Source organism: Pleurodeles waltl, chromosome 10, assembly GCF_031143425.1.
Source record: "Pleurodeles waltl isolate 20211129_DDA chromosome 10, aPleWal1.hap1.20221129, whole genome shotgun sequence".
NCBI lineage: Eukaryota > Metazoa > Chordata > Amphibia > Caudata > Salamandridae > Pleurodeles > Pleurodeles waltl.
Window position 1 is genome coordinate 123,282,984 of NC_090449.1, and position 18,630 is coordinate 123,301,613.

General features: G+C 47.8%; 1 protein-coding gene across 3 annotated transcripts in view; it reads right to left on the reverse strand.

The window, feature by feature from the left end:
* The window catches only part of IQCE (IQ motif containing E), a 245,168-nt gene that overhangs the window by 83,647 nt on the left and 142,891 nt on the right, over nucleotides 1-18,630 (reverse strand). For all 3 annotated transcript variants that reach the window (XM_069209950.1, XM_069209951.1, XM_069209952.1), the window contains one exon: nucleotides 16,537-16,620. In XM_069209950.1, coding sequence (XP_069066051.1) covers nucleotides 16,537-16,620 — 84 coding nt within the window. The remainder of the gene's footprint in view (nucleotides 1-16,536; nucleotides 16,621-18,630) is intronic.

Consider the following 18,630-nt stretch of genomic DNA (forward strand, 5'->3'; position numbering starts at 1 on the left):
AAGGGGTCAATTTGTTTTGACAGTAGCAGACAAAACGTTTCCACCTTGCTCCACAGCAAGCTCTAGTGGTAGATCTATGGAGTTCTTTAAGAATGTCCATACAGTCTGATGGCAAATTAAGGTAACCAAACTCTATGACCTCAAGCGCCAAATTGCTAGGTTGGGGGTTTTGGGTTCTGGGTGCCTGATTTCTCCATGGTCCTGAGTGAGAAGGTTCAGCCTGTAGGAAGCTTCTCATGGGGAACCACAGAAAGCTCCAATAGTGTTGTGAAACATGGTTGACGAGCCCATGTGGGAGTTACAAGGATCATTGTGAGAGATGTTTGCCTTAGCTTCGGAACCAAAAATGGAAGTAGAGGGAGAGGTTGAAGGAGAGGGAGAGAGGAGGAAAAGCATAGACAAATATCCCTTACCAACTCATCCAAGTGCATTGCCCTTGGAGAGTAGGTGTGGGAACCTGGAGGCAAAGTTGAAGCATTTTGCGTTTTCTGCGGTTGCGAAAAAGTCTAGGACGGCATGGGGTACTATAGAGATCCCGGAGGCTATCATCCTTAGAAGAAGCAACCGTTTTTACCTTTGTCTGCTGGTACAGTTCAAATTGAGGTAGCAGGGTCTGAATATTGTTAATTCTTCCTGAATTGGGATAGGCTATCCCAAATTGTGTGTTCAGATATGGCTGTATTTGTAGAGGTTGTAAATGGAATTTGGGGATATTGATTGTTAATCCCAGGCTGTGAAGCAGATCTTTTGTTATTTTGTTGTCTGTGGAGATGGACTGCTACTACTGCTAAACACCTAGTGAAAACCTGTGGCGCAGTAGTCACGCCGAATGGCAGGACTTTGAATTGGCAGTGCTTCCTGCCCACCATAAACCTGAACTGTTTCATCGTGCTCATGCCACCCTTCCCTTGTGGCGCCTCCTGCCGAGTACTGCAAGTCATGCTTCCCTTGCGGTGTCTTCCAGTCTTGAGCACTTCATGATTCCGCTCCCAAGAAGCCTAAAACATTGACCCTCTTGTTCTGTTGTTATGCAAGTTTAGTTTACTTTGCACCTGCAGATTATCGTGTGTCTTCTACGACACGTTACGTTATCCACTGTGAACCACTGAACTACACCATTCTGTTGTGCTTGCTTATTGTTGTCAATTACCATTTGCACCTGCCATCTGCAAGATCTGATATCCGTTGTATGTTACATGTGATCTTCCCCAGGTTCACTGGAATATTCCACACTTCCACGTGGGATAGGTGCCTTTCTAGAACACTCCTTCCTTTCAGTATAAATAGGTGAAAAAGGAAAGCTTTAAAAGGCTAGGTGAACTGAACCTGCATCAGTGCTTACCCTCTTCCCAGTTTTGCACAAGCATCAGGCCTGCACTCATCTACTGAGTTGTCCGGATCTTCCAGCATTCCAGTCTTGCGCAAGCTTGGTCCCACACTCGACTCCCAAGTTGCCTGAAACTATCAGCGGTCAAGTCTTCCAAGCCTTTCTGATGATTCCGTGATACAGGTGTTTTCAGTGCTTCTAGAGTCTTCCTTCATGAGCCTCCTACCGGAGCTTCTTGCACTGACCTTCCTGCCATCCTAGGATCCTAGTTAAAGTTCTAGACAAGGCTAAGTACTTTCCCTTCAAGTTAGAGTGCACTGATCTTTTATGGTATTTGTAAGGAAATGCCTCCTTGGCATGGTTGCCCCCTGACTTTTTGCCTTTGCTGATGCTATGTTTACAATTGAAAGTGTGCTGAGGCCTGCTAACCAGGCCCCAGCACCAGTGTTCTTTCCCTAAACCTGTACTTTTGTATCCACAATTGGCAGACCCTGGCATCCAGATAAGTCCCTTGTAACTGGTACTTCTAGTACCAAGGGCCCTGATGCCAAGGAAGGTCTCTAAGGGCTGCAGCATGTCTTATGCCACCCTGGAGACCTCTCACTCAGCACAGACACACTGCTTGGCAGCTTGTGTGTGCTAGTGAGAACAAAACGAGTAAGTCGACATGGCACTCCCCTCAGGGTGCCATGCCAGCCTCTCACTGCCTATGCAGTATAGGTAAGACACCCCTCTAGCAGGCCTTACAGCCCTAAGGCAGGGTGCACTATACCATAGGTGAGGGTACCAGTGCATGAGCATGGTACCCCTACAGTGTCTAAACAAAACCTTAGACATTGTAAGTGCAGGGTAGCCATAAGAGTATATGGTCTGGGAGTCTGTCAAACACGAACTCCACAGCACCATAATGGCTACACTGAAAACTGGGAAGTTTGGTATCAAACTTCTCAGCACAATAAATGCACACTGATGCCAGTGTACATTTTATTGTAAAATACACCACAGAGGGCACCTTAGAGGTGCCCCCTGAAACTTAACCGACTGTCTGTGTAGGCTGACTAGTTCCAGCAGCCTGCCACACTAGAGACATGTTGCTGGCCCCATGGGGAGAGTGCCTTTGTCACTCTGAGGCCAGTAACAAAGCCTGCACTGGGTGGAGATGCTAACACCTCCCCCAGGCAGGAGCTGTAACACCTGGCGGTGAGCCTCAAAGGCTCACCCCTTTGTCACAGCCCAGCAGGGCACTCCAGCTTAGTGGAGTTGCCCGCCCCCTCCGGCCACGGCCCCCACTTTTGGCGGCAAGGCTGGAGGGAACAAAGAAAGCAACAAGGAGGAGTCACTGGCCAGTCAGGACAGCCCCTAAGGTGTCCTGAGCTGAAGTGACTCTAACTTTTAGAAATCCTCCATCTTGCAGATGGAGGATTCCCCCAATAGGGTTAGGATTGTGACCCCCTCCCCTTGGGAGGAGGCACAAAGAGGGTGTACCCACCCTCAGGGCTAGTAGCCATTGGCTACTAACCCCCCAGACCTAAACACGCCCTTAAATTTAGTATTTAAGGGCTACCCTGAACCCTAGAAAATTAGATTCCTGCAACTACAAGAAGAAGGACTGCCTAGCTGAAAACCCCTGCAGAGGAAGACCAGAAGACGACAACTGCCTTGGCTCCAGAAACTCACCGGCCTGTCTCCTGCCTTCCAAAGATCCTGCTCCAGCGACGCCTTCCAAAGGGACCAGCGCCCTCGACATCCTCTGAGGACTGCCCCTGCTTCGAAAAGACAAGAAACTCCCGAGGACAGCGGACCTGCTCCAAGAAAGGCTGCAACTTTGTTTCCAGCAGCCTTGAAAGAACCCTGCAAGCTCCCCGCAAGAAGCGTGAGACTTGCAACACTGCACCCGGCGACCCCGACTCGCCTGGTGGAGATCCAACACCTCAGGAGGGACCCCAGGACTACTCTGATACTGTGAGTACCAAAACCTGTCCCCCCTGAGCCCCCACAGCGCCGCCTGCAGAGGGAATCCCGAGGCTTCCCCTGACCGCGACTCTTTGAATCCTAAGTCCCGACGCCTGGGAGAGACCCTGCACCCGCAGCCCCCAGGACCTGAAGGACCGGACTTTCACTGGAGAAGTGACCCCCAGGAGTCCCTCTCCCTTACCCAAGTGGAGGTTTCCCCGAGGAATCCCCCCCTTGCCTGCCTGCAGCGCTGAAGAGATCCCGAGATCTCTCATAGACTAACATTGCGAACCCGACGCTTGTTTCTACACTGCACCCGGCCGCCCCCGCGCTGCTGAGGGTGAAATTTCTGTGTGGGCTTGTGTCCCCCCCGGTGCCCTACAAAACCCCCCTGGTCTGCCCTCCGAAGACGCGGGTACTTACCTGCAAGCAGACCGGAACCGGGGCACCCCCTTCTCTCCATTCTAGCCTATGTGTTTTGGGCACCACTTTGAACTCTGCACCTGACCGGCCCTGAGCTGCTGGTGTGGTGACTTTGGGGTTGCTCTGAACCCCCAACGGTGGGCTACTTTGGACCAAGAACTAAGCCCTGTAAGTGTCCTACTTACCTGGTTAACCTAACAAATACTTACCTCCCCTAGGAACTGTGAAAATTGCACTAAGTGTCCACTTTTAAAACAGCTATTTGTCAATAACTTGAAAAGTATACATGCAATTTTTATGATTTAAAGTTCCTAAAGTACTTACCTGCAATACCTTTCGAATGAGATATTACATGTAGAATTTGAACCTGTGGTTCTTAAAATAAACTAAGAAAAGATATTTTTCTATACAAAAACCTATTGGCTGGATTTGTCTCTGAGTGTGTGTACCTCATTTATTGTCTATGTGTATGTACAACAAATGCTTAACACTACTCCTTGGATAAGCCTACTGCTCGACCACACTACCACAAAATAGAGCATTAGTATTATCTATTTTTACCACTATTTTACCTCTAAGGGGAACCCTTGGACTCTGTGCATGCTATTCCTTACTTTGAAATAGCACATACAGAGCCAACTTCCTACATTGGTGGATCAGCGGTGGGGTACAAGACTTTGCATTTGCTGGACTACTCAGCCAATACCTGATCACACGACAAATTCCAAAATTGTCATTAGAAATTGATTTTTGCAATTTGAAAAGTTTTCTAAATTCTTAAAAGACCTGCTAGGGCCTTGTGTTAGATCCTGTTTAGCATTTCTTTTAGAGTTTAAAAGTTTGTAAAAGTTTGAATTAGATTCTAGAACCAGTTGTAGATTCTTAAAAAGTATTCCAACTTTTAGAAGCAAAATGTCTAGCACAGATGTGACTGTGGTGGAACTCGACACCACACCTTACCTCCATCTTAAGATGAGGGAGCTAAGGTCACTCTGTAAAATAAAGAAAATAACAATGGGCCCCAAACCTACCAAAATACAGCTCCAGGAGCTTTTGGCAGAGTTTGAAAAGGCCAACCCCTCTGAGGGTGGCAACTCAGAGGAAGAGGATAGTGACTTGGAGGAAAATTCCCCCCTACCAATCCTATCTAGGGAGAACAGGGTCCCTCAAACCCTGACTCCAAAAATAATAGTCAGAGATGCTGGTTCCCTCACAGGAGAGACCAACACCTCTGAAATCACTGAGGATAGCCCCAGTGAAGAGGACATCCAGTTAGCCAGGATGGCCAAAAGATTGGCTTTGGAAAGACAGATCCTAGCCATAGAGAGGGAAAGACAAGAGATGGGCCTAGGACCCATCAATGGTGGCAGCAACATAAATAGGGTCAGAGATTCTCCTGACATGTTGAAAATCCCTAAAGGGATTGTAACTAAATATGAAGATGGTGATGACATCACCAAATGGTTCACAGCTTTTGAGAGGGCTTGTGTAACCAGAAAAGTGAACAAATCTCACTGGGGTGCTCTCCTTTGGGAAATGTTCACAGGAAAGTGTAGGGATAGACTCCTCACACTCTCTGGACAAGATGCAGAATCTTATGACCTCATGAAGGGTACCCTGATTGAGGGCTTTGGATTCTCCACTGAGGAGTATAGGATTAGATTCAGGGGGGCTCAAAAATCCTCGAGCCAGACCTGGGTTGACTTTGTAGACTACTCAGTGAAAACACTAGATGGTTGGATTCAAGGCAGTGGTGTAAGTAATTATGATGGGCTGTACAATTTATTTGTGAAAGAACACCTACTAAGTAATTGTTTCAATGATAAACTGCATCAGCATCTGGTAGACCTAGGACCAATTTCTCCCCAAGAATTGGGAAAGAAGGCGGACCATTGGGTCAAGACAAGGGTGTCCAAGACTTCAACAGGGGGTGACCAAAAGAAAGGGGTCACAAAGACTCCCCAGGGGAAGGGTGATGAGACAACCAAAACTAAAAATAGTAAAGAGTCTTCTACAGGCCCCCAAAAACCTGCACAGGAGGGTGGGCCCAGAGCCTCTTCACAAAACAATGGGTACAAGGGTAAAAACTTTGATCCCAAAAAGGCCTGGTGTCATAGCTGTAAACAGCATGGGCACCAAACTGGAGACAAGGCCTGTCCCAAGAAAGGTTCCACTCCAAACTCCCATCCAGGTAACACTGGTATGGCTAGTCTCCAAGTGGGATCAACAGTGTGCCCAGAGCAAATCAGGGTCCACACTGAAGCTACTCTAGTTTCTGAGGGTGGGGTGGATTTAGCCACACTAGCTGTCTGGCCGCCTAACATGCAAAAATACAGACAGCAACTCTTAATTAATGGGACTAGAATAGAGGGCCTGAGGGATACAGGTGCCAGTGTCACCATGGTGACAGAGAAACTGGTTTCCCCTGGCCAATACCTGACTGGAAAAACTTACACAGTCACCAACGCTGACAATCAGAGAAAAGTACATCCCATGGCAATGGTTACTTTAGAATGGGGAGGGGTCAATGGCCTGAAACAGGTGGTGGTCTCCTCAAATATCCCAGTGGACTGTCTGCTTGGAAATGACCTGGAGTCCTCAGCATGGGCTGAGGTAGAACTAAAAACCCATGCAGCAATGCTGGGTATCCCTGAACTGGTGTGTGTGAAAACAAGAGCACAATGCAAGGCACGGGGTGAAAAAGTAGAGCTGGAGTCTGGAAAAATGGCCCAGCCTACCAAGAGAACAGGAAAGTCAGTTGGGAAACCAACTGCAACACAGCAAAAGAAAGGGAACCTCTCTTCTCAGGAAGAAGTTCTGCCCTCTGAGGGAACTGAGCCTTTGGAGCTTGAACCTTATCAGGTTGAGCTCTTAGGCCCAGGGGGACCCTCAAGGGAGGAGCTGTGTAGGGGACAAGAAACCTGTCCCTCTCTTGAAGGCCTTAGGCAGCAAGCTGCTGAAGAGTCCAAAGGCAAGAAAAATGGGACACATAGGGTCTATTGGGAAGATGGACTCCTGTACACTGAGGCCAGAGACCCCAAACCTGGTGCCACTAGGAGAGTGGTAGTGCCTCAGCTGTTCAGAGAGTTCATCCTAACATTGGCCCATGACATTCCCCTTGCTGGACATTTGGGACAAACCAAGACGTGGGAGAGGTTAGTCAACCACTTCTACTGGCCCAATATGTCCAACATGGTTAAGGAGTTTTGCCTCTCCTGCCCCACCTGTCAAGCCAGTGGTAAGACAGGTGGGCATCCAAAGGCCCCCCTCATTCCACTTCCAGTGGCGGGGGTTCCCTTTGAAAGAGTGGGTGTGGACATAGTTGGTCCACTAGAACCTCCCACAGCCTCAGGAAATATGTATATCCTGGTAGTAGTGGATCATGCTACCAGGTATCCTGAAGCTATTCCCCTTAGGTCGACTACTGCCCCTGCAGTAGCCAAGGCCCTCATTGGTATCTTTACCAGAGTGGGTTTTCCTAAGGAGGTGGTGTCTGACAGAGGTACCAACTTCATGTCAGCATACCTGAAACATATGTGGAATGAGTGTGGAGTGACTTATAAATTCACTACACCTTACCATCCACAAACTAATGGCTTGGTTGAGAGATTCAACAAGACATTAAAGGGCATGATCATGGGGCTCCCAGAAAAACTCAAAAGGAGATGGGATGTCCTCCTGCCATGTCTGCTTTTCGCTTACAGGGAGGTACCACAGAAGGGAGTAGGGTTCTCACCCTTTGAACTTCTGTTTGGTCATCCTGTAAGGGGACCACTTGCCCTTGTTAAAGAAGGCTGGGAGAGACCTCTCCATGAGCCTAAACAGGACATAGTGGACTATGTACTTGGCCTTCGCTCTAGAATGGCAGAGTACATGGAAAAGGCAACCAAAAACCTTGAGGCCAGCCAACAGCTCCAGAAGTTTTGGTATGACCAAAAGGCTGCACTGGTTGAGTTCCAACCAGGGCAGAAAGTCTGGGTTCTGGAGCCTGTGGCTCCCAGGGCACTCCAGGACAAATGGAGTGGCCCTTACCCAGTGCTAGAAAGGAAGAGTCAGGTCACCTACCTGGTGGACCTGGGCACAAGCAGGAGCCCCAAGAGGGTGATCCATGTGAACCGCCTTAAGCTCTTCCATGACAGGGCTGATGTGAATCTGTTGATGGTAACAGATGAGGATCAGGAGGCAGAGAGTGAACCTCTCCCTGATCTTCTGTCATCAGACCCAAAAGATGGCACAGTAGATGGAGTGATCTACTCAGACACCCTCTCTGGCCAACAGCAAGCTGATTGTAGGAGAGTCCTACAACAGTTTCCTGAACTCTTCTCCCTAACCCCTGGTCAGACACACCTGTGTACCCATGATGTGGACACAGGAGACAGCATGCCTGTCAAAAACAAAATCTTTAGACAGTCTGACCATGTTAAGGAAAGCATTAAGGTGGAAGTCCACAAAATGCTGGAATTGGGAGTAATTGAGCGCTCTGACAGCCCCTGGGCTAGCCCAGTCGTCTTAGTCCCCAAACCTCACACCAAAGATGGAAAGAAAGAGATGAGGTTTTGTGTGGACTACAGAGGGCTCAATTCTGTCACCAAGACAGATGCTCATCCAATTCCTAGAGCTGATGAGCTCATAGATAAATTAGGTGCTGCCAAATTCTTAAGTACCTTTGACTTGACAGCAGGGTACTGGCAAATAAAAATGGCACCTGGAGCAAAAGAGAAAACAGCATTCTCCACACCTGATGGGCATTATCAGTTTACTGTTATGCCCTTTGGTTTAAAGAATGCCCCTGCCACCTTCCAAAGGTTGGTGAATCAAGTCCTTGCTGGCTTGGAGTCCTTTAGCACAGCTTATCTTGATGATATTGCTGTCTTTAGCTCCACCTGGCAGGATCACCTGGTCCACCTGAAGAAGGTTTTGAAGGCTCTGCAATCTGCAGGCCTCTCTATCAAGGCATCCAAATGCCAGATAGGGCAGGGAACTGTGGTTTACTTGGGCCACCTTGTAGGTGGAGGCCAAGTTCAGCCACTCCAACCCAAGATCCAGACTATTCTGGACTGGGTAGCTCCAAAAACCCAGACTCAAGTCAGGGCATTCCTTGGCTTGACTGGGTATTACAGGAGGTTTGTGAAGGGATATGGATCCATTGTGACAGCCCTCACTGAACTCACCTCCAAGAAAATGCCCAAGAAAGTGAACTGGACTGTGGAATGCCAACAGGCCTTTGACACCCTGAAACAAGCAATGTGCTCAGCACCAGTTCTAAAAGCTCCAGATTATTCTAAGCAGTTCATTTTGCAGACTGATGCCTCTGAACATGGGATAGGGGCAGTTTTGTCCCAAACAAATGATGATGGCCTTGACCAGCCTGTTGCTTTCATTAGCAGGAGGTTACTCCCCAGGGAGCAGCGTTGGAGTGCCATTGAGAGGGAGGCCTTTGCTGTGGTTTGGTCCCTGAAGAAGCTGAGACCATACCTCTTTGGGACTCACTTCCTAGTTCAAACTGACCACAGACCTCTCAAATGGCTGATGCAAATGAAAGGTGAAAATCCTAAACTGTTGAGGTGGTCCATCTCCCTACAGGGAATGGACTTTATAGTGGAACACAGACCTGGGACTGCCCATGCCAATGCAGATGGCCTTTCCAGGTTCTTCCACTTAGAAAATGAAGACTCTCTTGGGAAAGGTTAGTCTCATCCTCTTTCGTTTGGGGGGGGGGTTGTGTAAGGAAATGCCTCCTTGGCATGGTTGCCCCCTGACTTTTTGCCTTTGCTGATGCTATGTTTACAATTGAAAGTGTGCTGAGGCCTGCTAACCAGGCCCCAGCACCAGTGTTCTTTCCCTAAACCTGTACTTTTGTATCCACAATTGGCAGACCCTGGCATCCAGATAAGTCCCTTGTAACTGGTACTTCTAGTACCAAGGGCCCTGATGCCAAGGAAGGTCTCTAAGGGCTGCAGCATGTCTTATGCCACCCTGGAGACCTCTCACTCAGCACAGACACACTGCTTGGCAGCTTGTGTGTGCTAGTGAGAACAAAACGAGTAAGTCGACATGGCACTCCCCTCAGGGTGCCATGCCAGCCTCTCACTGCCTATGCAGTATAGGTAAGACACCCCTCTAGCAGGCCTTACAGCCCTAAGGCAGGGTGCACTATACCATAGGTGAGGGTACCAGTGCATGAGCATGGTACCCCTACAGTGTCTAAACAAAACCTTAGACATTGTAAGTGCAGGGTAGCCATAAGAGTATATGGTCTGGGAGTCTGTCAAACACGAACTCCACAGCACCATAATGGCTACACCGAAAACTGGGAAGTTTGGTATCAAACTTCTCAGCACAATAAATGCACACTGATGCCAGTGTACATTTTATTGTAAAATACACCACAGAGGGCACCTTAGAGGTGCCCCCTGAAACTTAACCGACTGTCTGTGTAGGCTGACTAGTTCCAGCAGCCTGCCACACTAGAGACATGTTGCTGGCCCCATGGGGAGAGTGCCTTTGTCACTCTGAGGCCAGTAACAAAGCCTGCACTGGGTGGAGATGCTAACACCTCCCCCAGGCAGGAGCTGTAACACCTGGCGGTGAGCCTCAAAGGCTCACCCCTTTGTCACAGCCCAGCAGGGCACTCCAGCTTAGTGGAGTTGCCCGCCCCCTCCGGCCACGGCCCCCACTTTTGGCGGCAAGGCTGGAGGGAACAAAGAAAGCAACAAGGAGGAGTCACTGGCCAGTCAGGACAGCCCCTAAGGTGTCCTGAGCTGAAGTGACTCTAGCTTTTAGAAATCCTCCATCTTGCAGATGGAGGATTCCCCCAATAGGGTTAGGATTGTGACCCCCTCCCCTTGGGAGGAGGCACAAAGAGGGTGTACCCACCCTCAGGGCTAGTAGCCATTGGCTACTAACCCCCCAGACCTAAACACGCCCTTAAATTTAGTATTTAAGGGCTACCCTGAACCCTAGAAAATTAGATTCCTGCAACTACAAGAAGGAGGACTGCCTAGCTGAAAACCCCTGCAGAGGAAGACCAGAAGACGACAACTGCCTTGGCTCCAGAAACTCACCGGCCTGTCTCCTGCCTTCCAAAGATCCTGCTCCAGCGACGCCTTCCAAAGGGACCAGCGCCCTCGACATCCTCTGAGGACTGCCCCTGCTTCGAAAAGACAAGAAACTCCCGAGGACAGCGGACCTGCTCCAAGAAAGGCTGCAACTTTGTTTCCAGCAGCCTTGAAAGAACCCTGCAAGCTCCCCGCAAGAAGCGTGAGACTTGCAACACTGCACCCGGCGACCCCGACTCGGCTGGTGGAGATCCAACACCTCAGGAGGGACCCCAGGACTACTCTGATACTGTGAGTACCAAAACCTGTCCCCCCTGAGCCCCCACAGCGCCGCCTGCAGAGGGAATCCCGAGGCTTCCCCTGACCGCGACTCTTTGAATCCTAAGTCCCGACGCCTGGGAGAGACCCTGCACCCGCAGCCCCCAGGACCTGAAGGACCGGACTTTCACTGGAGAAGTGACCCCCAGGAGTCCCTCTCCCTTACCCAAGTGGAGGTTTCCCCGAGGAATCCCCCCCTTGCCTGCCTGCAGCGCTGAAGAGATCCCGAGATCTCTCATAGACTAACATTGCGAACCCGACGCTTGTTTCTACACTGCACCCGGCCGCCCCCGCGCTGCTGAGGGTGAAATTTCTGTGTGGGCTTGTGTCCCCCCCGGTGCCCTACAAAACCCCCCTGGTCTGCCCTCCGAAGACGCGGGTACTTACCTGCAAGCAGACCGGAACCGGGGCACCCCCTTCTCTCCATTCTAGCCTATGTGTTTTGGGCACCACTTTGAACTCTGCACCTGACCGGCCCTGAGCTGCTGGTGTGGTGACTTTGGGGTTGCTCTGAACCCCCAACGGTGGGCTACTTTGGACCAAGAACTAAGCCCTGTAAGTGTCCTACTTACCTGGTTAACCTAACAAATACTTACCTCCCCTAGGAACTGTGAAAATTGCACTAAGTGTCCACTTTTAAAACAGCTATTTGTCAATAACTTGAAAAGTATACATGCAATTTTTATGATTTAAAGTTCCTAAAGTACTTACCTGCAATACCTTTCGAATGAGATATTACATGTAGAATTTGAACCTGTGGTTCTTAAAATAAACTAAGAAAAGATATTTTTCTATACAAAAACCTATTGGCTGGATTTGTCTCTGAGTGTGTGTACCTCATTTATTGTCTATGTGTATGTACAACAAATGCTTAACACTACTCCTTGGATAAGCCTACTGCTCGACCACACTACCACAAAATAGAGCATTAGTATTATCTATTTTTACCACTATTTTACCTCTAAGGGGAACCCTTGGACTCTGTGCATGCTATTCCTTACTTTGAAATAGCACATACAGAGCCAACTTCCTACAGTATTAAGAAGGCCTGACATTCAGCCTCTTCAAGACTTGCCTCCAGTTTCTTCTCAGTAATTTTCCTCCAGCGCTCCTTGCTTGTCCTTACCCCAGACCCACTCTCCAACCTTGGTGCTTGAAGTGTTATTGGTTCATGGACCACAGACTTAATTCTGTGTTTCGCCATTGAACAGAAGTGCCGAGAAGAATGTTCTTTTATAAGCAATTAATATTTGCATGAAACTTGTAACCGCCAGTTAGAGTTTCTAGTAAACCTTGGGAGTGTCACTAACTCCAACCTATCTACCTTGTGTAACCCTGGGAGTGCCAGTAACTCAGGCCCATGTTTCGAGTACAAACTAGGGAGTGTCAGTAACTCCAACCTTGTTCCAAGTGTAACCTTATTTCTAGAATACCTTGGCAGTTTCTCTTAACTTCGACCTATGTACTGAGTATAACCCTTTTTCAATTATGCCTTAGGAGTGTCTCTATCTCCAATCCATTTACTGAGTGTAACCTTGGGAGTGCCAGTAACTCCAACCGATTTTCCGAGATTACCTCTGGCGTGTCTGAGGCTCCAATCACGGTTTCAAGTTCTTCCTCAAGAGTTTCAGGAGATTGCAGAAACTTGAAATTGTTGGTTATTGAAACAGTGCATTGTCAGTTATGTGAAGGCTTGCTGGTGCATAGATGGTAATTGCCTCTTCTTCTTGTTCCCAGCACATTGAGTCTTCATGAAACCAGAGGTGCTGGTCCTATGAATGTCCACCTTTGCATACCCAAAGGGTCTCAGGAACGATGCATCCTGTTAAGCATAGTAGTACAGCTGCTGAGCAGATCCAGTCCCGCAAGTTTCTTTTTCTTATTCTGTCCCTTTCCCACTCCTGGACGGTGTAGGATCTAGGAGTACCGTCCCTGGATCTTGCATCACCCTGAGAGGGAGTGGAGGTCCAGCATCAGCTTCAGTGTAATTTCCACGGATGGGACCAGGTAAGTGCATGACACTATAATTTACATTGTTATTTTACTGGACTACAGTGACAAAAAGTTTGAGCAGAATGCACTATCATGGAAAACGTTTACCTGTAAGCATCTTTTTTAACGTGTAGTGCTGTATATTCACATGGTCTGAATACTCCTGCCATCTAATTTTGGGCCTGGGTGTTTGCAGGTTCTTTTTCTCCAAGGAGGCTTTCAAGTCACAAGATGATGTACTGTGGGGCTCTGCACTTACTGGGCAAGGTGCATGGGCACTGATTCCATGTTAGATGGTTTTTCACCTAGAGGGCGAGTAAGCATGGAGTGTTGACTGACCACAGTATATAGTGCACAGTGTATGTTTAGAGAATGTGTGTATGGTGGACCAGATGTCTGATTTACATATGTCAGCAAGTGGGATATTCCGAAGGAAAGCCATGGTTGCTGCTTTCTTGTTTATAGAATGTGTCCTGGGGGTAACAGAGCGAGCTCTTTAGACTTTATGATTGCACGTTTGATGCACTGGACGACCCATCTGACAATGTCCTCAGAAACAGGCTGGCCTTTATGTAGTTTTGCTGCAAACAGCTGATTGGTCCAGCAGATGAACCTGGTCATGTTGAAGTATCATATAAGATCATGTTGAACATTTAGGGTAGCTATCGAATGTGGTTAAGGAAAAAACCAGGCCAGCAGCTCTATAATTAGGTTGAGGTGGAAAGGAGAAGCCACTTTGGGTTGGTTCTGAGAACGATCTTGTCCCTGTGGTCCTGAATAAGGGAAGGGGTTCCTGGAGTGTGAGGGCCTGAAATGACTAATTCTTCTGAAGGCGGTTATAGTTATGAGGAAAGGTCCTTTCCTTGATAGGAACTGGGAGGGGGGAAAATGCAAGGGCTCAAGGGGAAGGGATTGGGGGGTTGGGGGGTGGAGGGAAGGGGGTGACTTGGGTACACATTAGTCCTTAAGTACCAACTGAGTTCCATTCAAAGGCAAGAGGGACTCTTGGAGGATGACCCTTGAGGCCTACCATTAAGGCTTTGATGACTGGGTTACGAAAGAAAGAGGAATGTTCCCTATTTCGCAAATACGTATACATAGGAGCCAGATATAGCTGTATAGTGTGGTAGGCGAGGCCCGACTTTTGTGGATGCATAACAAAACAAATTATGTCCTGGGCATTAGGGTTAAGTGGGACCAGATGACTGGAGAGACAATAGTGGATGAATGTTGTGGTGTGGTAGGTCTGTGGTAGGTCTGTGAAATTCGTGCAAAACCTTCATGCATTCTTGCAGGGGATACAGGTAGCTGAATTCTAAGATCTCAGTCTCCAGAATGCTAGATTGAGCTGCTCGGGGTCTGGGTGTCTGATCCTGTCTTGGTTTTGAAGGAGAAGGTCCAGCATATTGGGGGAGTTCTTGAGGGGTGATGATGGACAGCTCAGGGTTGAGTTCCCTGAATGTATGGTCTATGTGGGAAAGTGTTAGAGATGTTTGTCTCATTTCCCGTACCACATGCGCAAGCAGTGGAAGTGGCAGAAAAGCTTAGGTAAAGGTGCCTGACCAGTTTATCCATAGTGAATGCCCATAGATTGCTGGTGTAGGCACCTGGAATCAAGAGTGGTGAACAGGTCTGTCTGTGGGTGCCCCAGTGCTGGAAGTACTAAAGTAGGACTTGCAGGTGGAGCTCCCACTCGCGAACTTGTTGAAATGTCCTGCTGAGCAGGTCTGCTAAGTCACTGTTCAATTTCAGAATGAGGTGTATGCTGTGGCACAGAGCTCAGTGCCAGGTCTCCTGCACTAACATTGAAAGCAAGGCAGAGTGCAGCTGTCATGTTCCTGAAGGTAGCACATGTCGGTCATGTAGATTGTCTTGATAAGGACTACCTTGACCCAAATGACTTCAATGACGTCTTTGACAGCTAGGCAGATGGCTAGCAGGTAGGTGTAATTGATTTGCCTCCCCTGGTGATTGGGAGGGGCACATTCCTTATATTGTCATATAGTCGAGATACATCCACCCTCCCCCAGCTAGTGAGAGAGGGGCATGGTAATAGTGACTTATAGAACGGAGTCTGAGAAAGGCCTGCCTCTCTACAGGTTGTTGCTGTTACACCACTGCAAACAGCAATGGATGCTTGCCTTTACCATCATCAGATTTTACCAGTAACCCTCCGCTTGTGATCACTGAGCCGCAAGGTTTTCTTGCTAGGGGTGAATTATGAAGCAGGGGGCACTATGGTAGTGTAGTAGGACATCGTCCCTACAATGCATGACAGTTCTGACTGTGATTTGATTGGGCTGAATAAGAGGTAAGAGCCAATGAAGTGGCAACACACTAGTGGCTGGGGAAGGCTTATCCTCTGACTGCACTGAGTAAGGACCCCAGGAAGGATGGACTTGCAGGGTTTGTAGGTGAGACATGATGACATTTACTGTGAATCCCAGTCCATGAAGAAGGGAGATTGTGGCTTTGCTGTGGGCTAGGTATTGTTGTTTGCCTATGTTCTTGATCAGCTAATCAAAGTAGAGGTAAGTGTAGATGGCCCATCCCTGGACGAGAGGCTACCACTACTAGGCACTTTGTGAAGACCCTTTGAGTAGTGGTAACCGCAAAGAGAAGCTCTCCTAATATGGTAAATATGGCCACACTCTACAAAGGGTTAGTTATGTTGTTCCCTTGTTGGAGCAGAATGATGACATCCTGCGGGGTTATTATGTTGAAATGTCCGACAGGAAGTACTGACTGAGAGGCCTGAGGTCCAAGACTGGCCAGAGGGAGCAGTCCTTCTTGGAGATAAGCAACTTAAGAGAGTAGATGTCCTTGCCCTGGTGCTGAGGGGCACTGCCTGAACAACTCAGGCAGCTAGACATCGCCTGTGGCGTCAGCAGAAGATTGCTTAGAGGTGCAGTCACGACCAGAAAGTTGGGCGGGGCATGGCCCGATGTAGGGCTACTGGTGGAGGTTTTGTACTTTTTCCTCATCTTACGAGTTATTAAACTGGCCTTCAGAGCTTTCCTAAATCTCTCTGGGGTGGATAACAATAAATACTTAACATGAGTCAAAAGCATTATGAGATCACTTGGAATTCATTTACTTCACAAATATGAATGCCAGTTATTAACTTTGCCAATGTGGATCAATCAGTAACAGCAATATGAATTGCTTGTGTTTGAGCTACTGTGAAAAAAAACTGGATATGGCAAATTATATCAGCAGTGAATTACACACTAATTGCTCATTTGTTGATGGTCAGTCATAGGCTGGTGAGGAAGGCAAATCTACTATGCAGCAAGCTAGATTTTTAGTAATGCGTTCAATGTTATTTTGGCTACATTAAATGTACGCCATCCTAGAATAAACAGCCCGATACCATAGGATCTAATCACACAAGGAGGAATCACACACCCAAATATCATCAGCACTTATGCAAAATAACATCTATGAGTGGTCAGTAATATCAACCTGTTCTTCTCTTTCTCTGCTTCCAGTTTTTTCAGTTCCTTCTCAAGATCATTCTTGATTCGTAGTGATTGTTTCATTTCGGAGCTGTTCGAGGAAAATAACACTATTTCAGGGCAAAATGTAATCATGTTTTGCTAGAGATCTTTGGCAAGAAAACTGAATTCCAGTACTCCACAATAAGAATCCATTTGACATAAATTTTGCCCGATATACATTCTTGACCGTGAACAGTTAATCACAATAGAAAAAAAATATTAATATTTCATACTCTTTTTGTTTAGATGCAGTGATTGTTACTTTAAGACTTTTTGTATAACTTAACTTGAACACAGGCACAGACAAAGGCAATGCTCAATTTGTAAAAGAATTAGTGCCTGTGCCCAAAGCGCTGCCCAGAAGCAATGCCTCTTTAATATACTAATAGACACCCGCTGCCCCATAACTTCTCTCTTGCAGGTTCTGTGTTTCTCTCTTTGTGACTTATTTCAGTCTTCCTCTTCCTCCTTTGTGTGTTTTTCCCTTCTGTTGACCTTGGTAAATGTATGATGAGGAAAAATAAGAGCCAGTGGCCTCCACTGGCTCAAATTAAGCACAGGATGAACAAGTTACTTACCTTTGGTAACACTCTGTGAGGTAAAGATTATCTTACTGCAGATTCATCACCTTTTGGATACTCTGCACCTTTTGGATACGGTGCTTCTCGACTGGACCGAGAAGCATATTCAGTTGGCCTCTGTGTGCTGCTATATGGCGCAGTGCAGCTCCGCACTCCTGCCGTTCTGCTTTGGAAATTATGTGCGGGGTCCAGATAGGTGCCACTCTCGCACCCTGAGGTCAGTTGCTTACGAGGCTGTCCACTCTCCCAGACGAAGAGCCTCAACAGATAATAGGCTTCGACCAGTGTGCAGATTCCTATATTTTGGATCCTATTAATGGGTAGAGCACAATTCACAGAACTTTGCTGAGGTTAAATTGACTGATAGTATGGAGTACCTCTGCCATGGCTATGTAAGGAACGGTAGGTATGAAGCAGATGGTGATGCAGGGCAGATGAGCCCAGGGAGCGTGTTGTGACCCTGCTCTCCTTAAACCACTCTAAAGAGGAATCTGTCTTGTCCTTAAACAGAAGAGTCTTGTCAAAGGATATGTCCATAAGAGATGATTGGACAGTGCCTGAAAAAACAGTTGACCGGAGCCCGTAGTGGTGACGCTGGTGCTAAGGCCTGTATGGCTTGTGTTAGAAAATATCAGTAGTCTTCTTCAGCACCTGGAAGGACTGGAGCCACAGAATCCAAAAGAGTGCGTGAATAGCAGCCCAGGAAGCAAACAGCATTCACAAACTCAAAGGGACAAGCTGGTGGATGAAAATACCCTTTTCCCAAAGGTTTCCACTTGTTGTGACTGCCTATCGGGTGGAGACGTCAGAAAGGTATGAGTTCATCAGATGTGTAGATGCATGCACCACTAAGCTTTCATTGGAGGGCTGCAGATACAAATATCCAGGGTCACCTGGGGCATGGAAGTGTTGACTTCCAATCTGGTGATTGACAGTGTTGGGTAGAACAAAAGCAAAGTTTGGCCCAGGCTGCAAAGAGGGTATCTAAGTGTCTGACTGCCAAAAAGGGGTACATAAATGTTTGCCATGGCTGGAGCACTCCATCAAGACATTGGTTTTGACCTCTAAGGTGGGAAAACTGGAGGTCAAGAACTTCTGCTGCTGTATGCTCCTTAACGGCATGGCGTGTGGGAGAGATTTGTACAGACTCAAAGGAAGTGTCTAGGCCACTGGCATCTTGGAGTTCATCACACCAATTTTACTCATGGTATGGTTGCTCAATATTGTAACCCACATCATAGCCAATGTTTGAATCCGTATCAGATAAGGAATGCAACATATGTGTTCTTCCTAATGGAGGTGGTTAAGTCTAGCGCATGGCACAGACCAAGAGCACAATGGACACCTCGTCCTCGGGTATCAACAGAGTTTGCATCAAATTCAGGGCTCTTGGAACCAGTGGTGACACTGAAGCCAAAGTTGGTTTAGGAGCAGGAGAGGCTCCAAGGATTTGGAGGGTCCAACTGGCACAGAGTCTA